We start from the raw sequence: 22,054 nt of genomic DNA, 5'->3' as shown, positions 1-22,054 counted from the left end.
CATAAATCATTTTCCACTGATCTCTCAAACGTCCGCGTCCGTAGTAATCATTTTCCAACGATTCGCACATTAGGTATTCGTTGTTTGACGAAAGCTCGTTTCAATAATGGCTGCGGGATTGAACGTAGACGTACAACAATATATAATAGTAATAATAATAATAATAATAATAATAATAATAATAATCTACATCAACGCAGACTCCTCAGCGCATAAGTGGTCGCCGTAGTCTGTTGATTATTTACGCCCGCGAGTCATTCATATCCCGTGCACCGCCGTGGGGTTTGGTTGAAATCGTAGTTCACCCGCAAAGCTATTCGTGTGTGTAACATACAGGGTGGTTTTTTTACGTCGAATTTTCGTTTTACCCATCGACTTAAGTCTGCTCGTAAAAATCTACAACATAAATCGCTGCTTCGATGCGACATGTTAACGTAGAAAAATAATAATGCCATTACTATATCTTATCTTATTTTATTTTTTTGAAACGTAATATGTTAATTGATCAATAAATTTTTTTCGTCGTATCTCGAACCAAAATTAATTATAAGAAAATGTAAAAATCAAAAATCCAACCAGTAATTATCTTTCATTTTTAAATAAATCGTTTGAAATCATTGTGTAGGTGTCGACTTTTTTTTGGGTACCTTGTATTGCTCTACTTTTCATTCGTTAAAACAATAAATACAAGTTCTATCCTAACTCTGATTTTTTTTAATATGAATATATTTAGGAAAATAATACGTTTTAATAAATTTAGTTAAAATAAATCTCATATTTTGGAAAAAAAAAATTGTATTTTGACTTTATAAAAATATAGTTTATTTAAAAAAAAAAATATCGAGAAAAAAAATGTGGATACAACACTGAAAAAATCACTCTATAAGCACAATAATGTATTTAAACGATCGGTTTTAAGACAAGTTCAAAACTATTTTCTCTTTTTCTCACCCTACCTCTTTTCTTCTCTTTATTACTATTTGTTTTTATTCGAGACGTTTATCACCTTGACTCTTATTGTTTCGTTCCACCTGATTATTTGTAGTGATGATAAATAATTCATAGCTCGAAACTTATACAACCAACTGGCTGTGTTGTTTGGATAAGCAAAATAGTGGCACTGACGCGGATTTCATTTTACGAATCGACAGACGCGGAAATAAATAAATTAAAAATAGGGAGATAATTAAGTTTCCACGGGATTTCGCTTCCACCCTCAAGCTATAATATAATATATATATATACGTGTGTGTGTTGATATATTATTTATTATATTCCCAGGAGGTCCAAGTATTATGAAATCAAAAGGGCGTATAACGAGTGCAGCCCTTTCGGATAAATAGTCAATGAAAATAATGAAATATTTTCCCGGACTCGGCGACGACGGTCTTTTATAAGAGAACGAAATATCATCACCATCGACTGCGTTTTCACATCTACGAGGCTCATCTGTTATATAATTAGGTTCCATATATGTGGTGAATATGTAAATGTGTGTGTGTGTGTGTGTGTGTGTGTGTGTGTGTAGTGTATGTTCAAACTTAAATCATACCGACATTGATAACGACTATTTCGTCTCACTTTCGTCGTTATTTATACAAATCGTGTTTGATAAAAACACATTGAAATAATGATTTATTTAAATATTAAAAACCAATGGTAGTTTTTTTTTAATATTTTAAGAGTCTGAAAAGGTATGCAGGTAAGAAAAATATTTTTTGGACTATGTGATCTATAAAAAATATGTACCAAAGATAAATTATTAGTAATGTATTATAATAAATTAGCATTAGAAACTGAAAAGAAAAGATATGCCTAGATGTTGACCCGGATATAAAAAAAAAAAAAAAAAAGAATAGAAATGAAATATAATTTTATTTGAATTTCGATCATTTTGAAAAGCAGGAAATACGAATATGACCTTTTTTCAGGAGTTGATATATTATAAATAGTGACAAATGGTCGTAATCATTTAGACGTGGGGATAATTGAACGTAAAAAAAATATTAATAAAATAATAAAATTATTATTATAATAGATCATCATCAAAATAAATAATAATAATTAAAAATAAATAAAAATTAGTAGTTCTGGTTTATTTATATGTTTGATCATACTCATGTTTCTGAAGTTGCTTAAGTCAAAGAAATTATCACAGTGTGCAGTATTAAGAAACTTGCTAGAGGAAAATTTGGAACCAACGTCTACAATAATAAATTAATGCATTTTAAGATTATTAGAAGTATCTAAGTTACTCATTAGTAACTGCCTTATTTTTTTCTTGATTTTAGTTTTTGAGTTTAATTTTTTTATAACTATATAGGGAGCACTTCAACGTGGTTTAAAATTAAAAAAAAACTTCGAAGAAATTATTTTTTTACGTGAAATACACGCAACACCAAATGATTTGATGGCACTAGATATACTAGATACATACAAAGTTTACTCACCGTTAGAAGGTATATTAGAAAATTATTTATTAGACGATAGCGAGGACCTAGTGAAAATAGAGTTTTTATTTTAAGAAGACATAGAAATTTAGAAATATTACGTTTTTCAAAAGTTTAGTATTGCGATAGGACATTTAAAGCAGCACCAGCAATTTTTACAGAAGTTCACGTTATTCTCGTGGAAGCATTATAATTGTTTTCATCCATTAATTTATGTACTGTTACCGAATAAACCGGAAAAAACATATGATAAATTATTTGATATGTTAAATTTTTTAAAACCCAGTTTAAATCCAAGATCCGTGTCATGTGATTTTTAACTATCAGTAAATAGTACCATAAAAAAAATAACCTGACGTTAAAACTCACAGTTGTGTTTGTATCATCTAATAAAAAACATAAATAAAAAAAAATAAATAAAGAAATTGGTATTTGCTTCAAAGTATAATAATGATGTTGATTTTTCATTATTTATAAAAATGGTCGTGGCTTTTTCATTTGTTTCAATCGAAGGCCTAGATATCATTATACAATTATTAGGAGATAATTTACCAGAAAGCTTACAACCTCTACTTGATTGGTTTGAGGAAAATTATGTTGGGAGGGTTAATAGAAAGGGAATAGGTCGGCGAACAACATTATTCTCACCATACATTTGTAATTTACACCTATGAATTTTGAATGGTCAGATAGGACTAACAACTATGCGGAAGCAGTTAATACATGACTAAATGTCGAAACGGGAGTTCACCATCCTAGTTTGTGGTCGTTCATCAACTGTTTACGAAAAGTACAAGCTGGATGAGATGTATTTTACAGCGAACTTGAAGCAGATACGAGCTCCCCCAAAATATTAGAGAAATTTATTGATGCAGATAAACGTATTTTAAGAATTATTCAAATTTATGAAACTAGAAATTAAATACCGTTTTTACGCGAAATCGCTCAAAATATTTATCTGCATTATATAAAATGTTGATAGTTTTTAAATATTATAACATAAGGTGATTAATTAATATAAACAACTAATTAATTTTATTTATTGATTTATAATATTTGTTTTTTGACATTCAGTTACCTCCACGTTCAAATGACTACGTGAATTTGTTCTAGAATGGATATATTATTATACAGTTTAATCGTGTCCATATTTGTGCGAGAAACAGCTGTCCGCTTGTATAAAATCACATCACTCCTCCACAAGTGTTACAATGAAATGAAACTTATTAACAACCCACTAACACGTGATTTACAAATGTCGCTTTTATTGGGTACACGTAGTCACGAACCAAATATAAACCGCAAAACACCTCTGACGACGTTTACATAAGCGTGCGCGTTACGAAAACACTAATTAAGACTGTAACGTGTCTATTATGCTAATTATAATATGTACACGCGTTGCGTATACAATATATACATTTATATGGATATGTACATATATATATATATATATATATATAAATATTATACAAAACATATAGGTAATGTGGTGCGTACAGTTTACATACTGGGTACATGGTGTTATACTTTTGCAGAGCGTATACGAGTACGAAAGTTTTGAAATTTGATAGATTTGAGCCAAACTTGTAATTATGAACATCAACAATATACGTCCTTTGACTGAACTGAGTTAATTTATATTTTCAATTTGCAAAACAGTTTTGTCATAACAAACGAAGAAGTATTATGTCTTCTTGTTTAATAAACTAATGAAGTATTTAGCCGTTTGCCATTGTAGTGTTAATTGTGACTCCACTGTTTAACGCGAGCAATGGAGACCGTCGAGCGAACGAGTATATGTTTATATAGTTATCACTGAAATCTCTGAATGGTACACTTGTTTTCGTGATGTATATATGTATTTACTAATCTATGTATGCCGTTTTATTTAATTATATGTTTAACCTTTGAAAACTAAACTGTATTCCTTGTGAATATAACTTTATTATTATTATTGTTGCCGAAATATTAGTCATGAATATTTTGTTGTATATTATTTCAGTATAAAATAACAAAAACAAATAGTTTAATCATATAATTCACCACCCAATTAACTGTAAGATAAAAAATTTAAAGTTTATAAATTAATAATTTAATTAAGAGAGAAGGCTTATCAGATAAATGCTTTTAATTTAATTGATCTTAAAAACTTTTAATCATATTGTAAATTTCATATCCCATTACTTTAAATCAACTATTTTTACTAACGATCTATACAAGTATAATGTATAATTTTACAATTTACTGTGCGATATCTAAACTAATATAATATTCAACACAGAACTTAAAAGTTTTTTACCGGCTTAAATACACGGGATTTTTTAATTGTTATAAAAAAAATACCAATTATTTAATTCAAAAACCATTGAATTTAATTATACTTAGAACCTTATTTAAAACTACGCATAATGATAAGTAGGTACCTTAATTTATATTTTATTAAATTATACTTTTTTAATTTGAGAATATTTTATGTAATTTTGAATTTGTAAACATTTTATTTTATAATGATTGATAAAATATAACTATATATACGCACCTAACTATGTAAAAGGCTACTGGAAAAAAACTATGACAGTCAATATTCTTAAACTGTTTAGTTTTCTTTTTCTCCTTTGCCTTTCTCCCAACTATTTGGGGTCGGCCACCCTTATCCTAAACCTCCACTCGTCTCGATTTTCTACATCCCCTACGCATACACCAACGGCCATCATCATTCTCAATCGTATCCAACCATCTCTTTTTTGGTCTTCCTCTTCCTATTTTCTGTTCAACGATCATTTTCATAAAAACTCTTACTGCATTTGTTTCCTCTCATCTCACCACATTTCCAAATCATCTCAGTATATTTTCTTTCATCTTGACAACTATAGACGTTAAACCAACGCTACCTCTTACATATTCATTCCTTATTCTATCTTCTCTTGTCACTCTACTCATCCACCTTAGAATTTTCATTTCTTCACTTTTCTTAAACTATTTAGTATTGCGGTTTTAAAGTTTCAGAATTAAAAAAAACTAAGAGACAAAATACAAAAATACTTTAAAAAAAAATTTAGTGTTGTAATACAACTAATTTATTATAAAGTTAATAAAAAATAATGGAATTTACTATTTAAAATTAAAATAAATGACAAGATGATATAATTATCAGATTATTTTTCTTTTTTGACTATTACCTATCGTTTTTCAGTAGCTCTTCATGTGCAAATACGATAATGGTATTCAGTATTTATTATTTTTGTTACAATTTTAGAATAAAATGCATTCATTTTTTTTTTATTATTTGATTCTGTATTTAATAGAATACTTACAGTATTTTAAATATAATGGTTTTTCTTAACATAAATTTAAGTTGATTCTGTATGTGTAATAAATTGAGCGAGAAAATAATATTTTGTTAAAATAAAATATTATTTAAATGGAATGTGTTCTTTGTCAATTGAAAAAAGTATTTTTGAATTAGAACAGTTATAAATTTAACTTTAAATGATTCAATAATTATTTATGTATACATATTTTTTATTCAACAAGCATGTATAATATAATAGAAAATATTAAATTTACCTAAGGAAGATATTAATCAAAATATAATTTTGCATCAATTCTTTAATCAGTTGTGTGTTTAATAAACATTCAAATACGAATGTTAATAAATACTCATACTTATATATTTTTATTTACGTTATGTACTTATGGACTTGCCTAAGGGTTAAGTTTAATTTTAGTTTAATTTCAATCAATGTATATAAATAATTCTATTATCGATGTCAAATATGAGATTTTTTTGATTGCTTTTTCTGACATTCGAGATTATAGTACAATATTGTCATTTATGACTAGAATTGATGATAATTCGTATTTTCTCTTTTGTTAAAGCTATATTTATTGTGCTATTGTCATTAATTTACTGACATAAAATAATTATAAAAATTTACCCTTAGGCCATTGGGTTGAGAAAACAAGTATTAATGTTCTTTATCATAAACACAGTATAAAAAAACGTTTTTAGTAATTTTCGTATATTAATTATCTATAAACCTATATAATGTGACTTACTGCGTTATGGTAGAAGAAAATTATTAATATTGAAAATTCTGAATACTTTATTTTTAAGGTATCTATTAGCAGTCTGGTGAACCATTTATTTTTATAAGATTTATATTTCTATAACAAATCTTAAGCTTATATCATTCCGTCATTAATATTCCTCGAAAACCTATAGTTTTTTTTTCGTGTAATTGATATTAAATTTACAGACATGCTAAAGTATTTTGGTTTTTTTTATATTATAACATATTTAACCATTTCCGAAAAAAATATGTTTGAGTTATTTAAACTTTTAGATTGGATAAAAATATTTGCTTTTTAGGTTTTATGCAACATTTCTGGGAATTTAAATTTAACAATATGATTCTCGAAACAGTTTTAAATATAATAATAAAGGTAAGGTAATAATCAAATGTAATGAAAGGATATTAACATAGTTAGATAGCATAGTAAAATGACATGAAATTATACAAATAAGTCTATAAAGAAAATCAATCGAACACACTTCATTAAATTACTGTTATTTAGTAAAACATTTTTTCAGTAATTTTTTCACTTCGATTTTTCCATGCAAAATTTTCAATTATTTAACATGATAAGTAAATCAAATAGTTTATATAATATATAATATTATTTTTTGGCACAAAACTATTTTTTTTACAACCCATGTACCAGCAGTTTCGGAAACTTAATCCCACCAGGCGCCAAGTAGTCGCTTTTTTCGCGACGTACATTAGGTCACAACTTCCTACTATTCCCTTTATTTCAAATCACTTAAACTTTTATTTCACAAACTAGTGACTACACTAAATCTTCGACTCCCATAGAAAAATGTTCATTATATTTAAAGGAAATACCTCTATTGTCATATTATTAAAAACACATAATATCTACAATTAAGAAACGTGAGAAATTAAAATATATTTTGAATGTCTATTGTTCCGACTTAACGGCCCTAGAACAATGATTTACTGACAACTTATTGTTTATAGATATCAATCCTTATTTATTTAAAAGTTTTATGCTTTAATATTTAAAATATCCAAAAAAAGTGCTTTTATAAATTCTACCAAATTTTAATAGTAACAGAAAGAATGAAGTAAATTCTCTTTTTAATAATTTTAATTCACTTATTACTCCTAAATTCTTATATCAGTACTATTTAACCCACATTTTAAAAATATCTAACTATGGATTCTTACATAATATTTATATGAGACGCAATATTCTTCTAGTATGGTAAAATATAATAGTAATATAAATTATTGAAAAGTTTCAAAAAATATCAATATACGTGTAAAACAATATATTTTAAAATTAAATAAAAAGATTATTAATGATTCAATTTTCTCCAAAATGTAGTCATGTTCACAAAATAACAATAAAAATTATTAATGAAAAATGTTATTTTCAAAATCCATTAATTTAAAATATATAAAAAAAAAAAAAACCAATAATATCACACTTATAAATTAATGTTAATTTTTTTCATAAAAACGTATAGACGATTAATTCAGAACTACAAGAAAGATACAATTATGCTTTACATTATGGTAATCTTTCCCACTTACTAAAAAAGGTATTTTAAATAAAGTATTTCTAGTGTATAGTTCATACTAGTATAATATATTTATAAGTTTACTTAAATATTAAGTGTTAAAATTTAAAAATTTTATTTATAAAATATTAATACAAACATTATCTATACAGATTTATAATATAGTTTGTTTAGCTAGTTAACTAATTAATTTCTATAGTCATAAATTATAGTTATTTATGAAAATATTATGCATTTTTTATATTTTCTTATACATTTTATTTTGAAAACCCATATTTCAATAATTATATTATTGAAGTGGATACGAATTTTATGAAATATTTAAATGTTAACAAAATATTAATTTCTAAAATTTAATGAATACAATATTATATAATTAAATTTTTCTTTATATTTGCTCTAAAATTTTTATGAGTAGAGACATTATAAATTATTTATTAACACTTATTATTTTTAATTATCAACAACTTTAGGTAGGTATATGTAAAATTTTTACACATTGGCCATTGGTGTTTTGCTATAGTTTATCAATCGAACCTTATTATATATATATATATATCGAACATTTTCCATTGGTATTGAATTTATCTACTACGATGGGTCATAATAAATGGCTGAACAAAACTTATAAGAAAAAAAAATACGAAATTTGAGAATCTTTGAATATTTTTAATGCCGTAAAATAAAAATTTAATTTTTTTAGTATTTTTAATAAAAAAATGATGCATATGAAATATTTTAATATTATAATTTAATAATAATTTTTGAATATTATTAAACTTGTGTTAAAAAAAAAAAAAAAAAAAACAAAGTTTTAAAATATCTACTAGCACAAGTCATATCGCTTTTGATGAATCTCGACGAAACACTCTGTATATACGTATATTTGATTCTTTTAACTTATTTTACGTTTACGTCATAACTTCGTGTAATGATCCATTATGCTGTGTTTAAAAACATTCTTTGTGTTTTGTACTTTTGATTTTATGATACATTTATATGTTGCACGTGTGTGTTTGTGTGTGTATATGTGTGTGAAAAAAGTTTGAAACAAAATAAAAAAAATAATATTGCATTTCTGGGACAAAGCAGTTTAAAATGTTGAATTGTAACAATGGAACCCCGACGCCATTTGATGTTCATACTATCGAAAATTCAGATGTTAAATAGAATATTAATAATAAATCGGGGTAAATGACGCAAACATACAGGAAATTTGTACGTGTATTATATCCGATGAAAATATTATTAGCTTTAACTGTAGGCTCCGTTTGGCGTGTGCACGGCCAATCAGTTTGCGTTACGGTACTACTTATGAATCCGGACGAAAAAAAAAAAGGAAACGTGCTCATGTACAATCTTGTCCATTCCACTTTTAAGCGCGTACACGTACATACACAGACGTACACATGTGACGAGAGTGAATAAAGTCGATTATGTCGAGCATTCGTACGAGTGGAATCTAAACAAACTCGAGCGACAGTAATTTTTTGCCAAGTTCCTTAATTATATAATACTCTTAAATTAACAATTTACTTTACGGAATTTCAACTGGCGATACGTTAACAAGAAACACGTAGTTTCTGTCTGATGTTTCCGTTTAAATATACTGATAGTTTTGTTAAGGATTTCAACAATTGTTTTGTTCAAATAGGCACGGCACACTCGTGTGCAAGAATAACAAATTAAATATCGTTATGCTTTTAATTGATCGCTCTTTGAAATTCCGTGAAGTTTTTTATAGCAATACTGTTTGTACTGATGATTTTCATTAGTAAACTAGAGTATTGATTGACGAATCGATAGATTTATTCGTATTCACCTGGTGCCGTTGAAGTGGCCCGCGTTTATGAGTCTGTACACCTGCAGTTCCACTCGTCTATTATATCCGGGATCCAACGTGTACCAGCAATGGTCTGGGCCGGACAGCGCGGGAGACTTGATCTGGCCAAACGTCGAATTGGACCGTGCCAGTAGTAGGTCCGCTTTTATGGTAATGTTGCACACTGAAATAGACGGAAAACATTTGTATTATAACAGCTAGGCGTCGATGCAAAACATTATTAATATTATTTATATTGTACAACATATTAACGTGGTATGTATATTATACATTTAAAGCCTACGGCCGAACGTGATATGCTCATTTGATGAACTGCTACGAATTAATTGCTACGATTCCTTGATCAGTTCGAAATCACGTGCACGCATTTCACTTGTCTTGATTTTTATTAACCCCGATAATCCAATAAGATGTTTAAGTTTTGTTTAGTTTGGTATTCACGTTATTCCCGTAACCTAATATATATTTACGACTTCAACTTAAGAAGTTTTACATTCTCGATTAAGCACTTACCTAGTTTTAAATGAACACAATTCTCACTCTACTTATGTGCGTTTTCCCGTTCTGGTTTGGTGCTGATACAGCGGTTATACCCAGAGACGTATTTAGACTTTCAACGCCCCAGGTAAAGTGTAAAGTTTTATTGCCACCCCTACACATGTTTCATACGATTTTTCAATAAAGTTAATATCTATTATATATGGATTTTATACGGTCGACTTTTGATAATATCATGAAAATAAAAAACGCAGTGTGGTCGCTATGCAAAATCTTAAAATACTAAAATGTTTTGATTGACAAATGAAAATGGTTGATGGATTATGGTTACAAAAAAATTTTTGCCACCTCTTAATTCCAAAAAAAATATGTCCCCTCATCTTCCCTAAATACGTCTCTGGTTATACCACTGGTGTAGCGAACAAAAAAAAAAAAAAAAAAACATATAAAGTGACACCAAATGATGGCACGTCAAAGGACTGCAGTATGAGACGCAAAAAAAAAAACTTTTTCGACGACAATGCATAGACGTGTACAGGTATTTAACGGTAATTGTACCATTTTGATATAATTTAGAAAACGTCTTACATTATTGTAACATACATATTTTATTAAAAAATATTAATTATTTTGGCATGGCATGTATCTTGATAACGTGCGAATGCGACGAATTTCATGTGAGCAATGCAAAAAATTGATCTTATCTGTTTTAATTGTTTTTATCCGGTTCAAGTTAACGTTAAGACCAACCCAATAACATAGTTTCTTAATCTGAACCTACGATAGGAGGCATCTTATGTCCGTTATGAACTGCACTCAGAAACACAATTTATATTTATTTAGTCATCAATAACACTTTTGTAATTCTGTGCCTCTACCACGAGCCAAGCACGAAGAAGATATTCATAACATATAACATATGTATATATGTTAACACTATACAATATTTTAAAATTTTATGTTAAAAAATTAAAAATTAAAATTAACCGTTGAAGGGTATAAGATCATTTTTTGTACTTTCGTTGTCCCGCGATTTAGATGTGATTTAGAAATTCTGACATTATGAAGATTAATAATTTCGAAAATTTGGTTGTTTAGAATTTTGTGCTTTGGTATTTAAAAAGGCAATAATTCACCAATAATTTATTTATGTATGCTTTTGCTTTAGACTTTATCACGAAAATAATTTTATCATACATTATATAATAAAATGCGTAAATATTTGATAAATATAACAGCGTAATTCATGTTTATGCATAATATTTACTTAAAAAATGTATACCTTTATAACATATTTATTTGTAAAATTATAAATAAAATATGCCATTAAATGAATAAAAACCCAAATTTTAATAAATATTTAATTTACATTTGTATTTACTTTATGTCGTATATTGTTTTAAAAGGTAAAAAGTTTCTTCATGAAAAATTGCTATTTATTTTTTCCATTTGTGTATTGTTATGTGTTCAAAATGTTTACAGTTTGTATATTGTATGTAAAAATGTATAATACATAAATAATGTTCCTTTTTAAAATTTATCATTTCGTAATTTTGTATGTATAGTATATACTACCACATTAAAAAAATATTATGTTCAAAACGATATACAAACAATTTTTAATTTCACGGTTTATAGTAGGAATTCAGATTTTAATTATTTATAAAAAAAATGTTGATTAACAGCAATACGAGAAAAAAGAACATTTGATATAGTGAGAAATATTTATCTATTTACATTTTTGTTGTTTATGTATTTCATGTAGTATTAATTAAACATTTGGCTGTAATATTAATTAAATATAATCATATTTATTTATTGGTAAAAAAAAATAACGTTTGTGTACTAAAATGTACACGCAAGTATAAAAAATCAATATAAGTAAAAATCATAAAGATTATTAAATGCTATTGCAAATATATTGAAAACCCAATCTATATTGGAAAAATTCTTTAGTCTAATATATAAATTTAAAATTATTTTTATATGTTTTATGTGCATATAATTATGTAAATATTTATTATGCATGCATTGGAATGTAAAATAATTTATTTGTTTACCACATAAATAAATAAATAAATCACAGCAATGAATTTCCTATAAGCTTAAAGTGATAATGAACATATTATTGTTATGAATTGAGAACAATGTTCTACAGAAATTATTTAATACAGAGGTTATAACACATAGCCAAATCGAATAATGAATTTAGTGCTGTAATTTATTGTTACATACACTATATAGGACTTATAAAGCTTAAATGACGCTCAATGTAAATTTAAATATTTTATTTGATTCTTACAAATTTATTATGTTTTCGTTATTAACTTCAAAGTGTTTGAACAATAGTATTTTCTTTCTTAAATAATCTTATATAGTCCAACACGAATCACAAATTGCTCTCACTTTAATTATTTTATTCCTTTTGACGTATGTGTTTACGTAGGATAAGGAGCTTAACAAAAATATTTGTATGCAAATCCTCATGTTTGAGTTCCGATTTTAATGGCAAGAGAAAATTATTATTTTTAATGATTCTTATGCAAATATTTTTGAACTGTAAAAGTACTATTTATACATAACAAATACAGAATATTTGTTATTTATATATAATCTGATTGTATATTTTTCAAATGATTTTAACAAGTATTATACTTAACAATAGAAAATACAAATTTAAAAAAAAAAAATGTATTTTTAAAAATCAATTCTATATATTATTTGACTTGTGGTATTTTAACATAAGAAATAGTAAAGATAATACCAATTAAAAGGCAATACAATATAAATATCCATAAACAATAGTTGGACATTGAAGTTATTTTTTTTACACATTAAATGACAGTTTAGAATGTCGAAAGAATTAATCTTGAAATTATGTATAGTATTTTTGTATTCATATCTATAAATATTTTATTCTTTGTACCTTGATACAGTTCTACGTGATTTGTAACACAACCATACTTTTAACATTTATGTATTATCCTTATCAAGAGTATTTAAAATTAAATTTAAGAATATAAAATATGAATTTTTATATTAATATCTTTTAAAAATCGGCCTTGTATATCATTGAAAAATAATAAGGAATTTATTGCTAAATACGATAAATAAATAGCATATAGTAGTGTTATACAAAAACGTATTACAACTAATCACTATAAATATTTGAAAAAAAATATTATTGTAATGATATACTATTGTATTTAAAACAAAGACTTAATCATGAATAAAATCCAAATAACCATTACCTCCTTTAAAACGCATGATTCTTTATCTATATTTCACAAATTAAATCATAATAGTACACGAAAAAGTACGACGTTCCGAAGAATAATGAGAATGTAGGAAAAAATAATTAAACTAACCAACCAAGGATTCATGATCCGTAAAGTAATTAATATTATAATGAAAAATTTTGGTAAAATAATATATAGGAGCAAACAAAATACAATATTTACTCAGTCGTTTTAACCCAACATAATGCAATCATCGCAAGTAAATTGAAAAAAAAAAAATGTAAACATACAAAATATCGTACATCGTACAAAATATCGTAAAAAAAAATATTATTTTAAATATATATACATGTGAGTGCACCTAACAGGATGAAACATGTTGTAAATGAGAACTTATCAAAATATTTTTAAAAAAAAAACATTCACACATGTGTCTGTCCATAGCACATTGTATATCATTTTTTTTTTTTTTTTTTTTTTGAGCGCATTTTTCTAATTCAAAATATTAAACAATTTTTTTAAAATTTCTACGTGTACTTAAAATACTCTCTAATATTTCTGAGTCAAACGTGATGCAATTTCCAGTGCGGCTAGCATTTGCAATGTCGATAAATAAATCTTAAGGGCAGTTGCTAAGTGTTTGTGACATCAATTTTGAAAATCCATGTTTTTTATATGGCCTGTTTTATGTAGCTTGTTCTCTCATCGGAATATCAACGAAACTATTTATATACGCGCTAGAAAAAAACTAAGAATATTTTATATGTATCATAAATCATTAGAATTATTAATACTTTTTTTTTTATTAATTATACCAATTCGAATTCAATATTAATAATTAAAACAAGACAACGTATGTTGGGTCAGCTAGTTTATTAATAAATAGTCACGTAATAAATATATCAACCAATCAACTTAATTATTAGCCGGAAAACACAAGTGAAATATAATAATATATACTATGTTCAATAAATAATTAATTTCAAATGAGATTTCTTGTCGTTACAAATTCAATAGGTTAGGTTATTTATGTATCAAGCATACATTTATTTTAAATTATTACGACATTTTTACGTCATGTTATAATTATTTCATAGCTTATATAGTTTTATTTTAGTCAATGTATTATATTTTATAATATATTTTTTTATCATTATTTATTATTTCATTCAAAATATGTTGTATAAAATGTTGCATAATATCATTGATTATAAATGGTATAGATAGCTCACTGCAATACAAAATATGCTGAGTAAGAAACTTTTGCCAATAGAGGGCGATAAGGAATTTTGTCAATTATAATGGAATAAAATAATATTATGATACTTTTAATCGTTGCTAAACGTCGGCGGTCGGTCCTCGGTGAGACGTAAATAGTACTATTTATAATCAATGGTATTGACATTGGTTATAAATAACTGATTAATAATAAATAAATTATTATAAATAAATAATAATAAAATAAATAATATAATAAATAAATAAATAATTGGCTAGTGAGGACCCGCATTGTTTTGTCACTATCGTAACACACTGTACACACGTAATAGCACGTTGTAACCAGTTTTAATTAAAGGTGTGTTGATAGTTTTGATATTAAATTGAATTTAAATATTAATATTCTACATACTCATAATTAGTCATAACTACTTACTATTTCGAAATATACTTATATTATCTTGAAAACATAATTAAATAAATATTAAAACATTTAAAACATTTTTTTTTTTAGTATCACAATATATTACAATTAATTATTTGTTTTGTAGTATTCTCAATTTAGGCTGTTGTTTTGTAGATTTACAAGTTTTTTGTACACATTTTTTTTTGAAAAAACACAAGGCAGTAAACGGTTATCGAATTAAATATACACAAATTCAACCATTAGCCGATGGCTGTTGAGTGTTGGCTGTATTAATCATTTATTTTGTACCAAGACAAACATTAAATACCTTAAAAATAGTAACAAAATATTTCAATTCGGTCAAAAATAAACTACGACAATGGTCTTGGTGGTCGAGAGGGGGCATTGAGAAAACTACACACATTAGCCAAACAATAAAATAAATTGGTAAATCCATATTCCCTTTATTTTTCAATATAGCTTGTACCATTGATTATAAATAGTATTTATTTAAATACTATTTACAATCTATGTGAGTACCTATTTATATTGTATTTAAAATAATTAATATGTTAATGTGAATATGTGATTACTATATGGCTAATTTATATAATATAATATTACATCGCTTATTTGTATTTTAAAATGTAACATGCTTATAATAGTCATAACCTTTTTCCAATGAAAATTTAATAGTATGACCTGTATAGGTATATTATAGACAATTTTTATTATATTTAGGTATTAAACATAAAATAGGCCTATCTATTATTAAAATGGGAGCAACTCAAATGGCAGTCCCCACTTTTGTAAACTACTAGCGATTATAACGACACCCGCCAAAACTAATAACTGCGCGGAGCGCCTCGTAGCGACACCCGCCATTTAACGAGCCGCGTATTTTGTATTGCAGTGAGCTATATATACTATTTATAATCAATGATAATATTAACAATAAGTAAATTTGAGATAGAAATGGCGGGTTCTAGATACTTTCTAGCGAAGGCACTTTTACGGTAAAAAATAGTTTAATTAAGTTAAAAGAAAATAAATTAAAAAAGGGGAAAAACTTTAATTAATTAATTTATATAATTGCAATATCGTTTTATATAATTGTTTGGGTGATAGGTTAATAGGTCCCAACACGACTGCTTTATTAACCTTTTTTTGTGGATTACCGGGTATATTTATAGACGAACGGTTTTTGATCACGGGATTCGCGTGGCTTTTTAGGTTTGAGTTAAAACGTCTGTAAAAGGCTTTTAGCTACATCGTGGACAGGAGTGATGGCTAGATCGTTATGTTAGGATAAATTATAATAAAGGTGTATATACAATTTGAATGATATATATATATAATATATATAATAAATATATATTTTAAGTATAGTATTTTTTGTACGTAAAATGAATAAAACAATAAAAAAAAAACTACAAAAGGTATACTGAAGTAATCTATAAAAACCAATTTAATGATTGGTTTAAAAAAATATCACGTAACCTAAACACAATTAAAATTCGTGTCGAAAAGAACCCGAGGGATTGTTAAAAAAGTTTAGGTAAAAAATCGAGTCAGTAAGTTAAATGTGTACATGTGTATATTTTAATCGTTGATACCTGAGTATTAGTGTAATAATCATAACTACATGTATGCGTCTCATGCGTTTAAAAACCATTATTATTGTTTGTGTAATTTATTTTCATAGTTCTTATTTTGAATGGAGTATCATTGTTATAGTTATTTTGACAATGTATGACATAATAATTTTGAAAAAAGTATTAAGTAAGGGTGTAATGTATACTTGAATAATTCGATTATTTTAATTCGAATAGTTTAATCGTGAATCAAATCAACAATCATAGACAATCGAGTAACAGTATTCTGCACTAAAATATCAGTATTTACCAATATTAATAATAATAATAGAGTATTAGGTACTATTGTTGAATATTTTGAGAATTTTTATCCTATAATCTTTGAATTTCGCGTTCACTGATTCACTACTTATGTGTATTCGGTATTCTATAGGTATGTATATTGTGTGCTTCTAATCGGTAAATAGCCTTTCATGTTTCAATAATATGAAATAATTAATTATATTTAGCTAAAGAAGTTATTTATTAGTTTAGTATATTTAACTAAAAAATTTAGCAAAAGAAGGGATTAACAGGGTCTTGTAGTAAAACGACCGATATTTCGTAAGTATTAATTATTTGGTCATGACGGTAAAAATATCGATGATTTTGTTTTGCACACTGTTGCGTGTTGATATTATAAATGCTTAGAGTGAATAATGTATTTGAAATGTCCTGATAAATCTGAATTAATCATTTAAAACTTATATGATTGCTTTCAATTGAACTGCATATTTTTATTAGTCATTGAAAAAGTATATCCAGTAAAATTAAATTTAAGTTGTTATAAAAACAAAAGCAGGATCGATTAAACTTGTATTATGTCGTGTTTCATATCGGAATTACTATTTTTTATGAGGTTTAAATTGACTTTATTATACTACATCACAAGCACCGAACAAGCGTACTCCTTCAATGATTATAAAAATCGATTATATTTGCACGTGTTATTAGTATTTTTTTCATATTAAAGTACGTTTACATGAGTGTATAAATGAGTGTACAAGCAATTAAGATAAGAGTGTAAGAGTAAGTGGTATAGTTTTTATTTTTATATAATTTTTTGAATAGAACGAATTATAAAATATGATCATAGGTGAATGAGGATACTTGGATAATTGGGAACTTTAGATATTAAAAAAACATAATAATTAGATTGAAGTTTTTTTTTAATGTGCATGTTACCGGAATTTGACTGGCATTTAATCTAACCGGTATTTACGTGAATTGAGGAATTGACGTAAATGACTTGCCAATATCGATTTTTCCGATCAAACTAGACAGTATACGATACTGATTTTGAAGTGACCATAATTGATAAAAATATTAAATCAATTACTTATTTATTTATTTAATTAGAAACGGCCTTGCATTGTAAAATCAATTAATTAAATAAAAATAAGTCGCTGTTCATGAGACTGCTATCGTGGTATTACAAGGATATACCAGATATATTTGTAAAACACGATGTATGACTAATAGATGTGCTTTTAAAAAAACAAAAATTATTTTATGTAACTTAAAGTATCACGGTATAATACATCGTGAAAAAAATAATTAAGTACAATTAATTTAATATTTATAAATTTCTCATCTAATTTTAATATTTTGCTAAAAAAAATTATCTAAATTGTCCATCGGTATTATATAATAACATAATTTCCTATTCGTAGTTGTAAATGTGCTAACAAAATATTTAATTTTCACAACATTCTCTACGATGTCAGTTAATGTATAGGCATTGATGATATCGACTATAAATGTTAGGCATTTATATTATTATATCAATTAAGGCATTGACGATAACATGTACAAATAATTAAAAAATTCGATTAATGTACTTGTGAAGAAATATTCAAAAAATAGGGATGAGAAAAGATTGGTATACTCACATGATGTGTACGGCGAGATGTTTTTTTCAACAATAAAATTAAAATCACTCTACAGATTTATGCACAGTAAGGTTCGTATTTAACGGCGGAACGGAAAGATAAAAATAATTTTTTTTCCATGCAGACATATTTAAATCATTAATAGTAGAGCATTTAATACGACTTAAGTTATTCAAAAACATGAATACTATATATAAACATTTTAAACATAATGTATTATATGGTGTTGAAACTTACTATACATATATTATACGTTGAAAAATATATTATTATTATTTTTATATATTATATGATTATTTATACATACGATAAAAACTTAAATTTTTTTAAACAGTGTCCAATGAATTTACAGAAAATAATATTATTCAATTGAGTTATTTAGATAAATAATTTTACTAGTAGCAAAAAGTCGAAAGAGGAGTAAAAAAATAAGAAACACTACAAGTATAATAGTATTCGGATGCTATTTTAAAATTTCATAAAAGCCACTTAACATTAAAACAACACTGAATTATTTTAAAATTATATACAGTAAAATGCCAATAATACGTGATCTCTGTAAAAAGGAAATTTAAGTAAAACAAACATTTTTATGATTGGTTTCTCGCCGTCCTTATATGAATGTTTTTTGTTTTTAATTTTTTTTTTTTTTAATTATTATTATTCATATAAAATACATTATTTGAAAGCAATAATTTTATAAACAACTTTTTTTTTGTTTTTATCAGCATTTTAATTAAAAAATAATAAGGTTCAAACAAAAAATGATTTCTATAAAGTCTCCACAGAACATAAAAATCATCTTCTATTCTTCAATCTAACTCATTACCAGTGTACGATATGACGATAAAAAATGTAATTATACATTTGAAAAGTTATGTATCTGTATTGATAAACCATAAAATAATAATGAAATAAATAGCATATAATTCAATGCAATTATATGTATTACTCTTTATAATAAAAATCTATTTTTATGTTTATGAATGATTTAATTTTAATTTTTTCAATAAGTTTTAATTACGTGCATACTAATATTATTGCGTTTTATTAATTAAAACATAGCAAGTTAATAAACAAAACGAAAATCTGATTGAAACAGAAAAATCACTGTCAAGTGGGATTTAGTTTTATAGGAATTTCACTTTAGTATGTAATATATTTTAATAGAAAAACTTACCACAAGGCCTACAAACCACCGATAAAAATGTTTAGATGTGTTATACATGTAAATGCTATTTTCGGCGATAATCGATCAAATTCTGATGGTTAGGTTTTAAATTCGTATCGATTTAACATGCACTGACGGAAAATTCCAAACTAACTACGTTACCTAAAGTGAGTTAACTCATAAAGGCGTAAAACTAGTTGATAATTTACGTTTAAAAAAAAAAATATATATATTTAAAAACAACAATCAAATCTTAACTAATTATCGTACGATAAAAATATTACAAACATTTAATTTGAATAAAGAAATATTACATTTCAAATAATTTTTTAACCTGTAATATCAAAGAAATAATATAGGACGGGATCGAATAAAAGTTTAACCGAAGATGGGCCTCTGTTTTATTGTGGGTCTGTTTGAGAAGGTATACATTAAAATGTCAATAATATCTAATGCTATCTAATCTAAAACAATAATTTTCACTACTTAAGTATAAAAAATAATAATAATTAAATGAATGCATCTGATTATTGATTCATATCGTTGAACAATAATGGACCGAATGACAGTAGGAGATAACAAACATGAACGTACTTGATATTAACAAGATTACTCGCTCTAAGTCCGTATTATGTCTACTGATGTTATGCATGCCATTATTGAAAAACATTTATTTTTCTTTTATCAGTAAATTATAAGAATGAAGAAGTTTACATTAAATGTTCAGGATTTTTTGACGAACGAAATTAATAATACCGACATTTTCAATAAAAAGGTAGAAAAATATGAAATTTTAAATTTTCTAAAATAAATACTTAAAAATCTTCTAAAATGTTTACAATTAATAGTAAATAGTGATATAATTATTCAATGAACATTTTAAGTCTCTACAAACATAATTTTTTGAGTTACGATGAAAAAATATTTCAATTTCGAAAATCGGAATGCGGCAAATTTAGCCTTTTTTTTTATAACCTTTTGTTAGTTTTTTTGCTATTATTAAGAATAATGTTCGAAAATTACTTCTTACAATGTATTAATAAAACCAAATTATTTGTCAGAGTATTCTTATGGTTATGATGATTTGAGCAATCCTTCCAGTCAAAATCGTGTTGAACAACATAAAAATAAAAATAAAAATGGTGTATGGAAAAATAGTCGAAGATATTAGTGATTATAGTTCTAATTTCGTCTGAAATTTAAGTTTTTTTGGATTTTTTTTTTTCATTTTTCTTAATTATTCGGAATATCATTATGAAATTCAATGGTACTCAGAACTCATTTTCGATCTCATACTTTTTATTTGATGATGATCGGAATAATCTTTTTTCCTGTCGTAACTGTGCAAACAGACAAAAACACACACTTCAGGGTGAAATCAATACGTTTTTCATTTCACACATAATCTAAAATACGGTTACATTAATTCATTGTACATCCATATTTATGCGGTTGTTAAAATATGTTTTTGTTGTTTTTCGGCCATTTCCCATTGTGGTTATCAGACCATGCAGCGTAATGTCGCACGATCGTTTAATGGGAAACACACGCGATCTGCAAGAATTGTACTTCTCCTCCCTCATCTTGACATCTGAACCTCCCATCCACCTATCCAAAACTACAGCCTAAAATATAAAGAACGTTTATATATATATATACGGAACCGTATCCTACTTTAATTACACGGTCGACGCCGCCCCGTCGGATGAGCTCTTTCGACTCTCTCGAGATGCCTACGTCTGTGCTGCAGACGACATTATATAATCACGAGGACACGTCTTAAGTCGTACGATAATAGGCGATGCGGATAAAGTTCGTTTGGATCACGATTGCCCGTAATGTATAAATTGTCAAGTATCTCATTTTAAAATCATGCGTGAATAGCCTCACAGTACATTTTACCATTTATATTTTTCATACGACTATATATATTATGTGATGATTAATATAAACGCATAAACATTCGATATTTTTATCTTGTACGAAGCTATAAATTTTTAATTTTTTTAGGAATATTGCTAAGAGGAATAAACCAAATTATTGTTTATGTTTTCATTTTAAGTTGATTTAAGACTGAGGGTTGAGATTAGTC

The 22,054-nt window shown here is 26.1% G+C and overlaps 1 protein-coding gene across 1 annotated transcript in view; it reads right to left on the bottom strand.

The window, feature by feature from the left end:
• Positions 1 to 22,054, bottom strand: part of LOC112693064 — a 179,050-nt gene that overhangs the window by 25,568 nt on the left and 131,428 nt on the right. Inside the window, exon 5 of the mRNA XM_025567958.1 lies at positions 9,884 to 10,067. Within this exon, the coding sequence (XP_025423743.1) occupies positions 9,884 to 10,067 (184 nt within the window). The remainder of the gene's footprint in view (positions 1 to 9,883; positions 10,068 to 22,054) is intronic.

Source organism: Sipha flava, unplaced genomic scaffold (assembly GCF_003268045.1).
Source record: "Sipha flava isolate LNK unplaced genomic scaffold, YSA_version1 80_pilon_pilon, whole genome shotgun sequence".
Lineage (NCBI taxonomy): Eukaryota > Metazoa > Arthropoda > Insecta > Hemiptera > Aphididae > Sipha > Sipha flava.
This window is presented reverse-complemented; position numbering and strand designations above follow the sequence as displayed.